This window comes from Eutrigla gurnardus (genome assembly GCF_963514095.1).
Source record: "Eutrigla gurnardus genome assembly, chromosome: 23".
NCBI lineage: Eukaryota > Metazoa > Chordata > Actinopteri > Perciformes > Triglidae > Eutrigla > Eutrigla gurnardus.
Genome location: NC_139934.1, coordinates 2052291 through 2065632, shown reverse-complemented (window position 1 = coordinate 2065632; position 13342 = coordinate 2052291). Strand labels below are relative to the sequence as shown.

General features: G+C 43.3%; 2 protein-coding genes across 2 annotated transcripts in view; one reads left to right on the top strand and one right to left on the bottom strand.

The window, feature by feature from the left end:
- The window catches only part of LOC311009290 (uncharacterized protein), a 77151-nt gene that overhangs the window by 37945 nt on the left and 25864 nt on the right, over positions 1-13342 (top strand). The gene's annotated exons all lie outside the window — the stretch shown is intronic.
- On the bottom strand, positions 6872-10721 carry LOC311008792 (uncharacterized protein). Its single transcript, XM_084002682.1, has 6 exons — positions 10432-10721; positions 9694-9789; positions 9387-9578; positions 8531-8626; positions 8208-8402; positions 6872-8098 (listed from the first exon to the last, which is right to left on the bottom strand). Exons 1-6 carry the CDS (start codon positions 10588-10590, stop codon positions 7028-7030), a joined length of 1809 nt encoding a protein of 602 aa, XP_083858808.1. The 5' UTR covers positions 10591-10721; the 3' UTR covers positions 6872-7027.

The following is a 13342-nucleotide window of genomic DNA, read 5'->3' as shown; positions in this document are numbered from 1 at the left end:
GATCTTTAAGTCCATCTCATGAAAAATGGGAGCAAAAACAAAAGTGTTGCGTTTATATTTTTGTTGAGTGTATATACATATACTGTGTATATATATATATATATATATACACAGTATATGTATATATATGTATATACTGTATATATATACAGTATATATATATACACAGTATATACATATATATACAGTATATATACTGTATATATATATACAGTATATACATGTATATACAGTATATACATGTATATACAGTATATACATATATATACTGTATATATATATATATATATACACAGTATATACATATATATACAGTATATATATGTATATACTGTATATATATACATATATATACTGTATATATATGTATATACTGTATATATATGTATATATACACACAGTATATACATATATATACAGTATATACATGTATTTACTGTATATATATATATATATACAGTATATATATGTATATATATATACACATCAGTGTCAGTGATGTGTATATATATATATACAGTATATACATATATATACAGTATATATATGTATATACTGTATATATATATATATATATATATATATATACAGTATATATATGTATATATATATACACATCAGTGTCAGTGATGTGTTATCTCCTGTGCCTTTAAAAGACTCAAGTCACAACAGTGATTGGAGCACTTCCTCTGTAGCATCCTCACACGTTGTTGCACTGTAACTGCTCCTCTTGATCAAGATTAAAGTCAGACGTCGACTTTACTTATGTCTCCGATCTCCTCCTTGGGTGAATTTATTCTTTATGGACAAATTCTTTTAACAAACGCCATCTACTGGTGTGAGTCTCCGTCGAGGCAGCGGAGCAACTCCATCAACATCACAGTGCACAGTAGGAGCAACTAGATATTTATTCATATGAAGAAGTCTAAAAGTCTTACCCCCCATTCTTCACCACTAACAAATGCAAAAATCCAATAAAATAATTGAAATGGACAGTACGGTGTGACGTCCCTGTTCTGTCTGCTTCTCTTCTCGGTGCCTTCCAGGAGAACCAGGAAGCAGTGGGCCGTCCTAAGCAGACCACACCTTAGGGTGATAAAAGGCCAGTCTGCTCGCTCTCTCTGGTGGTTGAGCAGCTGACTGCTGCTATGACCTATTTAATATATTATCATAATATAATCATGAATAAACGGGGCACCACCCTGGGATCAGGGAAAAGATAACCTAAAACTGTATTCAGTCTCAATATAAAGGTTTTATATAGGGCCCGACAGATATTGATTTTTGAGTGCCGATGCCGATGCCGATTATTTTCAGAGAAAAATTACGATAACGATTTAATCGGCCGATTATAAAAAAAAAAAAAAGCATATAAAACGTATTTTTTGATACCTTCAATATACTTTAAACACTTTTGACGAATATGTGAATTGAATGCAGAACCTTTGAGTGTTTTAGAATACATTTACAGTCAAATTTACAGTAGGCCCCTTGGTGAAGTAGTCCCAAACCTTGCTATGAGTCTTATCTGACATCTGTAAAAGGAAAAAAATGTCATAAATATGCATTGGCTTAAGAAATTAAGTTTTAAAAAATATTTCTTAAGTTACTTGGGGCATTTTGAAACTCGGATATAAAGCATTTTCCATCTGCAAGGCTTATACATAAATATACCTTATTTACAAATTATGCATTTATTATAAGCTACCGCAATCAAATGTAAAATAAATAAATAAATAAATAACTCCCAATGTGCTGCGCTCGTGAGCAGTGACTAACACGTCCGCACTGAGCAGTATGGTCTCACCGTTAGAGTCTACAGTATAACAAATTAACATGGCCTCGGACCTAAAGAAAAACAGACAGAACATGCTCAAACAACGCGTCTTGTGTACATTGGTGAGGTGAGCGCGCAGCTGCCTGAGCGAACGTGCTTTCATGTTGTACGGTAGAATTCAATCTCCTCTTTTTTACTCCGGCTAAAGTTGCTAGTTAGCAAGGCTAGGTTAGCTTTACTGTATTTGAAGGGTAGTGGGGGGTTAGGTGTACTTTTCCTTTTTTTTAAGCATGACCTACACGTTTAAAAGGACCAATTGTTCATTACACAAACTAGTTATAAACTTACCGTGGGGGGAAACTCTGCTCGGTTTATCCAATGAGCTCAGCACATTCAAGCTACATGCGCTCCGGTGTTGTGTCCAAAAATGAGTGCGGTGAGTGCGGTGGGTGAGACTGAAGGTGCGTGTCCACAGGGGCGATTTTAAACGCGAGTGGACGCGCCGCTTCCCGGTATTGCACGCTTGGTGGGCTGCCACTAGATGATGATTGACAGGCGCTCTCCTTTAAAGGAAAACACCACCGCATTTCCATACTGAACTATGTTCTGCTCTGATCTTAGACGAGGTGATACATACCTCCCTCTCCTCTGTGCGTGCACTCCATGGCTCTTGAGCGCACTCCGCGCAGCGCTAATTTGCTAGCATGTAGCTTGTCCCAGTATATTCCTTAGGATCCAAAGGGGGGTGAAGTTAGAAGCGACCAAGCACTTCCACGTTGTCCCTATTTAAATACGGTTACGTGAGTAGTTACACGACCCAAGTTTGGTTACACAAAATGAAACATGCCAATTTTTCTAAGCGGATAACAAGGATAACTATATAGTATGGCGGAATAACAACTGGAAGCACTTTGACGTCGGCGCAGTAATATCATCACTCTGCTCCCCCTCTTACTTCCGTCAATAGAACCTACGTGACCTGCACGCCGTCGCCTGCACTACCTGTAGTAGTTTGTGCACAGTTGAGGAAGCATCAGGTTGTAGTAAGATAGTTTGTGAACAATCAAACATCATGGTTATAACGTGCATCGTACAGGGTTGTGAAAACAAGCAGAAGGTATATAGTCCCGTCATGTTTTGAGTGATGATATTACTGCGCCGACGTCGAAGTGCTTCCAGTTGTTATTCCGCCATACTATATAGTTATCCTTGTTATCCGCTTAGAAAAATTGGCATGTTTCATTTTGTGTAACCAAACTTGGGTCGTGTAACTACTCACGTAACCGTATTTAAATAGGGACAACGTGGAAGTGCTTGGTCGCTTCTAACTTCACCCCCCTTTGGATCCTAAGGAATATACTGGGACAAGCTACATGCTAGCAAACTAGCGCTGCGCGGAGTGCGCTCAAGAGCCATGGAGTGCACGCACAGAGGAGAGGGAGGTATGTATCACCTCGTCTAACATCAGAGCAGAACATAGTTCAGTATGGAAATGCGGTGGTGTTTTCCTTTAAACAACACATTTTTGCGAGCGTTCGCGAGGCGGCGAGTCGAGCCCGGCGCCTCTGATTAGCATAAAGTAGATTCGACTTCAACTTTAGGCAAATGAGGAGCGGCCAACTCGCGCGCCGTCTCTCGACATTCGCCGCGACGCTACCAGAATGCATTGCACAGCTTTTCACATAGACAATGAATGGGACGCGGGGAAACACCGCTGCCTGTGGACACGCACCTTGCTAATTTATGCTAATCAGAGGCGCAGAGCTCGACTCGCCGCCTCGGGAACGCTCGCGAACGCTCGCAAAAATGTGTTGTTTAAAGGAGAGCGCCTGTCAATCATCCTCTAGTGGCAGCCCACCAAGCGTGCAATACTGGGAAGCGGCGCGTCCACACGCGTTTAAAATCGCCCCTGTGGACACGGACCTTAAGCTCGGCCAGGTGAGTCCGTCGGCAGAGGGTTACCTAGACAACGTGGAGCGACAGCCAATCAGAGCGCTACTATAACAGAGTATGTTTACTGTGTGGTATTAGTACTTTTACTATAACAGAGTATGTTTACTGTGTGGTCTTGGTACTTTTACTACAACAGAGTATTTATACTGTGTGGAATTAGTACTTTAACTACAACAGAGTATGTATAGTGTGTGGTATTAGTACTTTTACTAGAACAGAGTATGTATACTGTGTGGTATTAGTACTTTGACTATAACAGTATGTATACTGTGTGGTATTAGTACTTTTACAATAACAGTGTATGTATACTGTGTGGTATTTGTATTTTTACTACAACAGAGTATTTATACTGTGTGGTATTAGTACTTTTACTACAACAGAGTATGTATAGTGTGTGGTATTAGTACTTTTACTAGAACAGAGTATTTAGACTGTGTGGTATTAGTACGTTCACTACAACACAGTATTGTTAATGTGTGGTATTAGTATTTTTACTAGAACAGTATGTATACTGTGTGGTATTTGTACTTTTAAAATAACAGTGTATGTACACTGTGTGGTATTTGTACTTTTACTATAACAGAGTATGTATACTGTGTGGTATTAGTACTTTTACTATAACAGAGTATGTATACTGTGTGGTATTAGTACTTTTACTACAACAGAGTATGTATAGTGTGTGGTATTAGTACTTTTACTAGAACAGAGTATTTATACTGTGTGGTATTAGTACTTTAACTACAACAGAGTATGTATACTGTGTGGAATTAGTACTTTAACTACAACAGAGTATGTATAGTGTGTGGTATTAGTACTTTTACTAGAACAGAGTATTTATACTGTGTGGTATTAGTACTTTAACTACAACAGAGTATGTATAGTGTGTGGTATTAGTACTTTTACTAGAACAGAGTATTTATACTGTGTGGTATTAGTACTTTAACTACAACAGAGTATGTATACTGTGTGGAATTAGTACTTTAACTACAACAGAGTATGTATAGTGTGTGGTATTAGTACTTTTACTAGAACAGAGTATTTATACTGTGTGGTATTAGTACTTTTACTATATTGTGTGGTATTCATACTTTTACTATAACAGAGTATGTATACTGTGTGGTCTTAGTACTTTTACTATAACAGAGTATGTAAAGTGTGTGGTATTAGTACTTTAACTATAACAGAGTATGTATACTGTGTGGTCTTAGTACTTTTACTATAACAGAGTATGTAAAGTGTGTGGTATTAGTACTTTAACTATAACAGAGTATTTATACTGTGTGGAATTAATACTTTAACTACAACAGAGTATGTTATACTGTGTGGTATTAGTACTTTTACTAAAACAGAGTATTTAGACTGTGTGGTATTAGTACGTTCACTACAACAGAGTATTGTTAATGTGTGGTATAAGTACGTTTAATATAACAGAGTATGTATACTGTGTGCTATTAGTACTTTACGGTCGTCCTCCGCCATAACGGAAGTAACGGAAAACGGTAACGGTAAACCAACGCTTTTACTGACCTGCCGCACGCGGAACCACCAAAGACCAGAAGAGGAGGACACTGAATCCGGTTCGCTTCATGTCGGCGGATGAAGAAGCGAACCAGTTCGGGTCTGAGTTAAATAACGGACCGAGGACACGAACCCGCGGTGGTTAACAACGGGTTGAATGTGAAAGTAAAGTTGCATTCAAGACGCTTCAGAGCATGCGCGGAACGGATCAGCTGATGTACGATCTGAAGGTCCTTAAAGCTACACTGTATAGAAGTCTATGAGAAAATGGTCCTACTTCTCTCTGCTGGCCACCAGGGGGAGACTCCTCTCTGGTTGTATAGAAGTCTATGAGAAAATGGTCCTACTTCTCTCTGCTGGCCACCAGGGGGCGACTCCTCTCTGGTTGTATAGAAGTCTATGAGAAAATGGTCCTACTTCTCTCTGCTGGCCACCAGGGGGCGACTCCTCTCTGGTTGTATAGAAGTCTATGAGAAAATGGTCCTACTTCTCTCTGCTGGCCACCAGGGGGCGACTCCTCTCTGGTTGTATAGAAGTCTATGAGAAAATGGTCCTACTTCTCTCTTGATGTATTATCTCAGTAAACATTGTAAACATGAGTTTATGGTCGCAATCTCTAGTTTCAAGTCTTCTTCAATCCAGCATGATGTTCATTTAGTACATTATGGTCCATTTAGAGTCCACCAGACCAGAAAGCAGGGGATGCTTTAGGAGGCGGGGCTTCAAAATAAAAAGGTAAGGTTGGCTTATGTAATATAGAAACATCATAGTCCATTTGTTCTGGACGGAACGATAATTACCATCGGTCTATATCAAGTGTACGTAGATTACAGATTCAAATGACGTACACGAGCACCAGCTAATACATGTCCAGCTGTTATAAATAAAGGATTACGTACCATCCGTTAGTGAAAGTGTCCTCTTCTCCGCCAGGTTGAAAGGCTCTGGTCACCTCCAACTTGGGAACGCTGCGATTTCTGAGTCGGTTTCTAGTATTTATCACAATTCCGATAACACATGAAGGCAGCATGACACATATCGGCAAAGCTGACCTTGAATCATGGAAGCTAACTTACGGTAGTTGTTAGCTCGCCAGAAGCCAGTCGTCACTTTTTAAACTGAGCTCAACTGGCTTCTTGTGAAACATCAGACTGGGAACGACGAACACCGAAAGGGAAGTCATGTTGAACCTTGACCCCGGAGGATTTTGTACGTCAGATGTCGTCGGTATGTCGATGTTAGCGAATAACAGGAAGCACGCTTTATTGCGGCCACGCATTACTTCCTGAGACCGTTAGCGCTCAGGCTAACCTTGGAGCCTGAATTGGGTTTTTTTGGTGGAGCTAAAATAAGCAGAATTTACAATACGCGGTACAATTTGATGACAACAATTGTGGCGGAAATTCCGGATATTGCAGATATTTATTATAATAATTTAACAAAATTCTCCTAAAGCGGTTTGTTTTGTTAGTATTTAGTTTGTATTTTTGAGATTCAAACATTAAGACTTGCTTCTCTCGTTTTTTTTTTGTGTGTTTTTTAAAGTCAACCGACTTTTCTCAGATCTGTTAGTTGTGATCAAAGTTTTGTTTCACAAATCCCCCAAAACACACATTTGCATTTCACACAAGTTTTATTCAAACATCTGGAGATAAACATGAAGGTCAAAGGTCAGAGATCGCCTTGATCTGAACACATGAAGCTGCGAAAAGTTGAGACCTCCTCCCCTCCTCGCCAGTGTCACGCTCAGCGGCTTGTAAATCCTCCTGTACCAAACGATCAGACCTGCCAGAGTCGCCAATATGCACGCCATCGACACAGCAGAGCAGCGCACAGCAGCAGGCAGCCTGCAAACAGCCAAAAACAGAACGCCCCAGCACCTCGGGCAGCACTTATTTCAAAGCCGGCGGGGGTCAAAGTGGCGTGGATCGGTGTTTTAGTCGGCATCATGTAAGCCGGACTTTCAGTTGAGGGTCTGCCTGAAAGAATGGTGGAATGAGGAGCCGAAGTAGTAGTGGGAACAGGAGTAGTAGTGGTAGAAGTAGTTGTGGTAATAGGAGTAGTAGTAGAAGTAGTTGTGGGAATAGGAGTAGTCATAGTAGTAGAAGGAGGAGTAGTAGTAGAAGTAGTAGTCGGAGTAGGAGTAGTATAAGTAGTTGTGGGAATAGGAGCAGTAGTAGTAGGAGTAGTTGTAGTTGTAGTAGGAGTAGTTGTAGTTGTAGTAGAAGTAGTTGTGGGAATAGGATTAGTCATAGTATTAGAAGGAGGATTGGGAGCAGGAGTAGTACAAGTAGTTGTGGGAATGGGAATAGGAGTAATAGTAGTAGGAGTCGTAGTAGTAGGAGTAGTTGTGGGAATAGGAGCAGTAGTAGTAGTAGTAGTAGTAGTAGTAGTAGGAGTAGTTGTGGGAATATGAGCAGTAGTAGTAGTAGTAGTAGTAGTAGTAATAGTAGTAGTAGTAGTAGTAGGAGTAGTTGTGGGAATAGGAGCAGTAGTAGTAGTAGTAGTAGTAGTAGGAGTAGTTGTGGGAATATGAGCAGCAGTAGTAGTAGTAGGAGTAGTAGTAGTAGGAGTGGTTGTGGGAATGGGAATAGGAGTAGTATTAGTAGGAGTAGTAGTAGTAGGAGTAGTTGTGGGAATAGGAGCAGTAGTAGTAGTAGGAGGAGGAGGAGTAGTAGTAGTAGGAGTAGTTGTGGGAATAGGAGCAGTAGTAGGAGTAGTAGTAGTAGTAGGAGTAGTTGTGGGAATAGGAGTAGTTGCATCTGGTTCTTCGTCTTCTCCTGAACACAGATCGGAATTACCCAGACTTATTAAAGGTGTGCCTTTATGCCGCGGAGGAGAGTCGCACACCTGAGAACAGATAGCAAAAAGCCACGGTAAGCCAAAATTAATCATTTTGCAAAACTCCTTTTTTGGCTTTACTTCTTGTTTGGTGCCATTTCCTGCTTGGGATACTCACCACACTCTCTCCATCCGCGTCCCTGGACGAGCGGGGAAAGGGAGAGCCAGTATGGATGTAGACATTGTGTTCATATTCATCAAGGTATCCGTGGAAGTAAGTCAGTGAACAAAAGCAGGCCCAGGGATTGGCTGAGAGGAAGAGGTACGGCACATCCACCCTCGGACTGAACCAATTATCTGGCATCAGCTTGATCTTAAATGAAAAGGAAATTACCTGTAACCTTCGCCCTCTACAGGCGAGAAGCTGCTGTCACCACTGGTGAGCTACAGTAAAATAAAATCAAAATGGAACAATACTTTCAAAGCTCTGTGTTCTCCCACCTTGTTGTCCTCCAGGTAGAGGGTCTCTATGACTGGGAGGGGGCGGAGCATGAAATCAGGAAGCACCTTGATATGATTGGATGACAAGTCTAGGATCTAGAAGACAGAACCACCAGTCAGAAGAAAAGCAATGATGGGTTGGGCATACGTTCCTGTCCTTTTAACTAATCTATCTTCACGGTATGCGTGCTAACATCCAGACAAGCAACCTTCATGGTAGTTTGCACCCTTGTTTCCTAACAAGCTTACTTAATGGTATATGTCCTAACTTCGTAACAAGCTAGTCCTAACAAGGTACCTTCATGGCATGCATCCTAACAAAGTACCTTCACAGTATGCATTTTAACAAGGTACCTTCATATTATGTGTCCTAACAAGGTACCTTCACAGCATGCATCCTAACAAGGTACCTTCACATCATGTGTCTGAACAAGGTACCTTCACAGCATGCATCCTAACAAGGTACCTTCACATCATGTGTCTGAACAAGGTACCTTCACGGCATGCGTCCGAACAAGGTACCTTCACAGCATGCGTCCGAACAAGGTACCTTCATATTATGCGTCCTAACAAGGTACCTTCACGGCATGCATCCTAACAAGGAATTTGTCCTAACTTCTTGTCAAGCTACTTATATAGGATGCATCCTTATTTTCCAAACAAACTACCTCCATGTTCTCCATATTCATAATCTGCATCCTAATAAATCTAGTATTCAACCTTCCTGGTTTGCTTTGTAACTTTCTAACATGCAAACTTCACAGTATGATAACGACATGCTAGGTGCGTCCCAACTTCTTAACTCTCAGTTATTGCTAACAGGCTACATTCACACCATGAATGCTAACATGCTGACCTCCAGCTGGCTGAGTCCAGAGAAGGCGTGGTTGCTCAGGGAGTCCATGGCGTTGTGGTCCAGGTAGAGTTCAGTCAGGGCGGGGCAGGCAGAGAAGGAACCGTCAGAGAGGCTCACCAGACGGTTGGACCCCAGCCGGAGAACCGAGAGGCTGGGCAGGATCGGAGTCACGCTGGAGGGCACCTCCGGAATCTGGAGACAAGAAGTCACCAAACCTTTACATTCTAAATATTTACAAAACTATTTCATATTGATTGTGGATATCAACCGGTTTCAACGTATTGACTCAGTATTCATTTTTAGGCACCTTGTTGCCCCTGAGGTCGATCTCAAAGATCGCTGGGAAGATCTGGAAGGAGGACCAGGATAGAGTGGAGAACAGGTTGTTGGGAAACAACATAACCTGAAAACAGAGCGAGAGAGGGAGATGAAAAGCAAGACTCAGGGTTTCCTGTCAAGCTGTCATCATGAGTCTGAAACAGGAAGCTCGTGTCTCCGCTGTGGTCGGATCCCGTCAGTCAAACACTTTCCAGCTGATCATATTGTCCCTTCTGCAAGTTATTTATGGAAGAACAACGATATTTGGATCACCAAATAAAGTCGCTCTCTACAACAGAAATGTGCAAGTAAAACCCTCCGTTTCCTGAGAGCCATGACGACAACGCCTGCATTTAAAAGGGATGAAAGTAAAGAATAACTAAATAAACTCAACATCATAATCTACATTATTAAGTTGTACTGTCTCTCTCCATTTAAACATTCATGTCTGTGCTGCTCAGTAAATTCTGCATATTGCTTCATCATTCTACCAAATTATGTTCTGTAAATTAACAAGCAAATTGTAATTAAAAATTGCCAAAATTTGTAATTTTTTGGGGGGGAATGTATTATTTTAAAATGTTTTGATCATTATGTGATTTGAAAGTTTCTGCTACATAAAGACATATCCCATGTTAATATAGTCATTATTTGATTAAGAATCTACTTTTAAATGTTACATTTTCATCTTTTAACCCGATCGCTGTCGTCTTGGTCCGGGTGTTACCTTGGTCGTGGGTTCGAATCCCTTCACAACGTCGCTGAAGCCGAGCGCCGTGCAGTTCTCCCTCTCCCGGTGGTCCTTGTCCCGGTCCCTGTGGCAACCAGCCCACGCTGTAACCGTGGCAACGTGGGAGGAGAGGAGGACGATGATGAAGAGCTGCATTCTGAGAAAGACTCCAGAGAGACTGAGTCCAGGAGGAGAAACCAGGAGCCCTGAAGACACTCGCGTATCACTGGAGCAGGAAGCATCAGCTGACAGTCGCCGGGCAGGAAGTGAGACAGGAATCAGCTGTGTTCGGCCGATAGCACGTTTCTCTTGATATGTTTGTTCTCTTCAGCTTCCTCGTTGGGTTTATCAGCTCATTAGTCCAGAGACCAGTTCAGACTATGTGGAGGAACCAGAGACTGTCTGTGGTCCCCCAGAGGTCTAGATAGTAGCTCACATTAGTCCAGAGACCAGACAAGACTATGTGGAGGAACCAGAGACTGTCTGTGGTCCCCCAGAGGTCTAGATAGTAGCTCACATTAGTCCAGAGACCGGACCAGACTATGTGGAGGAACCAGAGACTGTCTGTGGTCCCCCAGAGGTCTACATAGTAGCTCACATTAGTCCAGAGACCAGACCAGACTATGTGGAGGAACCAGAGACTGTCTGTGGTCCCCAGAGGTCTAGATAGTAGACCACATGAGTCCAGAGACCAGACCAGACATTTGGTCTGGAGAAAGGAAGGAAGCTGCTTTGTCTCTTGTTGCTCACCTGTAGTGAATAGACTTGATTAGAGGGAAGGAGGAGCCACAGTCAGAACTTAAAGGACAGCAGTAGTTCTCTTCAAACCACATTTGGTCTGGAGAAAGGAAGGAAGCTGCTTTGTCTCTTGTTGGTAAGTCAGAAACTAATTGTAGATTTGGGTTTAGGCATTGTGTGTGTAAAGCTAGTGGTAACATTTAGTCTAGTATTGATAGCTTGTTGTTGAACTTCTTGTGAAGCTGTCTATGGTAAGTGAGCAATCGGCTTGTTTGAGCCAGCTCACCTGTAGTGAATAGACTTGATTAGAGGGAAGGAGGAGCCACAGTCAGTACTTGCGGTAAATTGAGCACTTAAAAGGCTGTCACTACAGCGTCAGCTGCAGCGTCGGGCCATCAGAACGAAGACAACTGAACAAAGACACAGGGAGTCTATCTGCGGGAGTCAAGACAACTGAACAAAGACACAGGGAGTCTATCTGCGGGAGTCAAGACAACTGAACAAAGACACAGGGAGTCTATCTGCGGGAGTCAAGACAACTGAACAAAGACACAGGGAGTCTATCTGCGGGAGTCAAGACAACTGAACAAAGACACAGGGAGTCTATCTGCGGGAGTCAAGACAACTGAACAAAGACACAGGGAGTCTATCTGCGGGAGTCAAGACAACTGAACAAAGACACAGGGAGTCTATCTGCGGGAGTCAAGACAACTGAACAAAGAACACAGGGAGTCTATCTGTGGGAGTCCATCGAGGAAGCCCATTGAGGTAGGCATAACATCTCAACCCCCCCCCCCCCCCCCCCTCCTCGCAGCCATGTGTCTTATCCCAGTCAGGACATCGCACTGGAGAAGGTTTTACCGAAGTCCCTTCACTCGAGGCTGTAACCCATCCAATCTCTGCTACCCACCAATCTCCACCGGTAAGGAACTTGAGGTACTAGGGGGGCTGTGGAACTGCCAGTCTGCAGTCAAGAAGGCGGACACCATCTCAGCCTATGCCTCCCTACAGACTCTCCACTTCCTGGCCCTCACAGAGACCTGGATCACCCCAGAAAACACTGCCACTCCAGCGGCCCTTTCAACTGCCTACTCGTTTTCACACTCCCCAAGACGAACAGGGCGAGGAGGAGGAACTGGGCTCCTCATCTCACCCACATGGTCCTACCAGGTCATTCCTCTCGACCACCTACCCCGATCTACGCTTGAATTTCACGCCGTCTCTGTCACCATTCCTTTCAAACTCAACATCATAGTGATCTATCGCCCACCCGGTCCTCTTGGTGACTTTTTGGATGAGATGGATGCCCTCCTGAGCTGCTCCCCTGATGATGGCACACCGCTCGTCGTCCTCGGTGACTTCAACATCCACCCGGGAAAGCTGCATTCATCTGAATTCATTGACTTCTTTTCCGCATTTGACCTCACACTCTCCCCCTCTCCACCAACTCACCGGGCCGGGAACCAACTTGACCTTGTCTTCACAAGATCCTGTGGCATCTCGGCACTCTCTGTTACCCCGCTCACCGTGTCCGACCACCACTTTGTGACTTTCTCCCTCCCCATGAAGCCCACCTCATCCCTCCCCTCTACGCCTCGAATGGTCACCAGCCGCCGCAACCTGAAATCCCTCACTCCCTCCGCTCTCTCCTCAACTGTTATATCCTCGCTCCCATCCTCGGAACAGTTCTCCTTAAGGCCTACTGAGGAAGCCTCCTCTATCCTGATGCCCTCACTCGCCTCTTCTTTGGACACTCTCTGTCCCCCAATCTCACGACCGGCGCGATCATCTCCCCCCCCTCCCTGGCTGTCTGAACCTCTGCGAACCAACAGATCATTGTTGCGAGCGTCAGAGAGAAAATGGAAGAAATCGGGACAGCACGAGGACCTTGCTCACTACCACCTCCTCCTCTCTGACTTCACCTCAACTGTTTCGGCAGCTAAATCTGCCTTGTACCTGGCAAAGATCAACTCTTCTGCCTCCAACCCCAGGAAACTCTTCTCCATGTTCTCTTCCCTCCTCACCCCTCCTACCCCTCTCCCTCCCTCCTCCCTTACTGCCGATGACTTTGCATCTTACTTTACCAAGAAAGTAAATGACATCAGCTCCTCATTCACGCCTATTCCCTCCCAGAAGACATCTCCCCCAACTCTCAACTCGGATGGTCTTA

Excerpts from the sequence above, each read along its gene's own strand:
- LOC311008792 (XM_084002682.1), bottom strand. The coding sequence starts at position 10,590 with ATGCAGCTCTTCATCATCGTCCTCCTCTCCTCCCACGTTGCCACGGTT. Across the intron at positions 9,790-10,431 it reads GATTCGAACCCACGACCAAG|GTTATGTTGTTTCCCAACAA; the intron begins GTAACACCCGGA and ends CTCTGTTTTCAG. Across the intron at positions 8,627-9,386 it reads CTGGACTCAGCCAGCTGGAG|ATCCTAGACTTGTCATCCAA; the intron begins GTCAGCATGTTA and ends TCTGTCTTCTAG.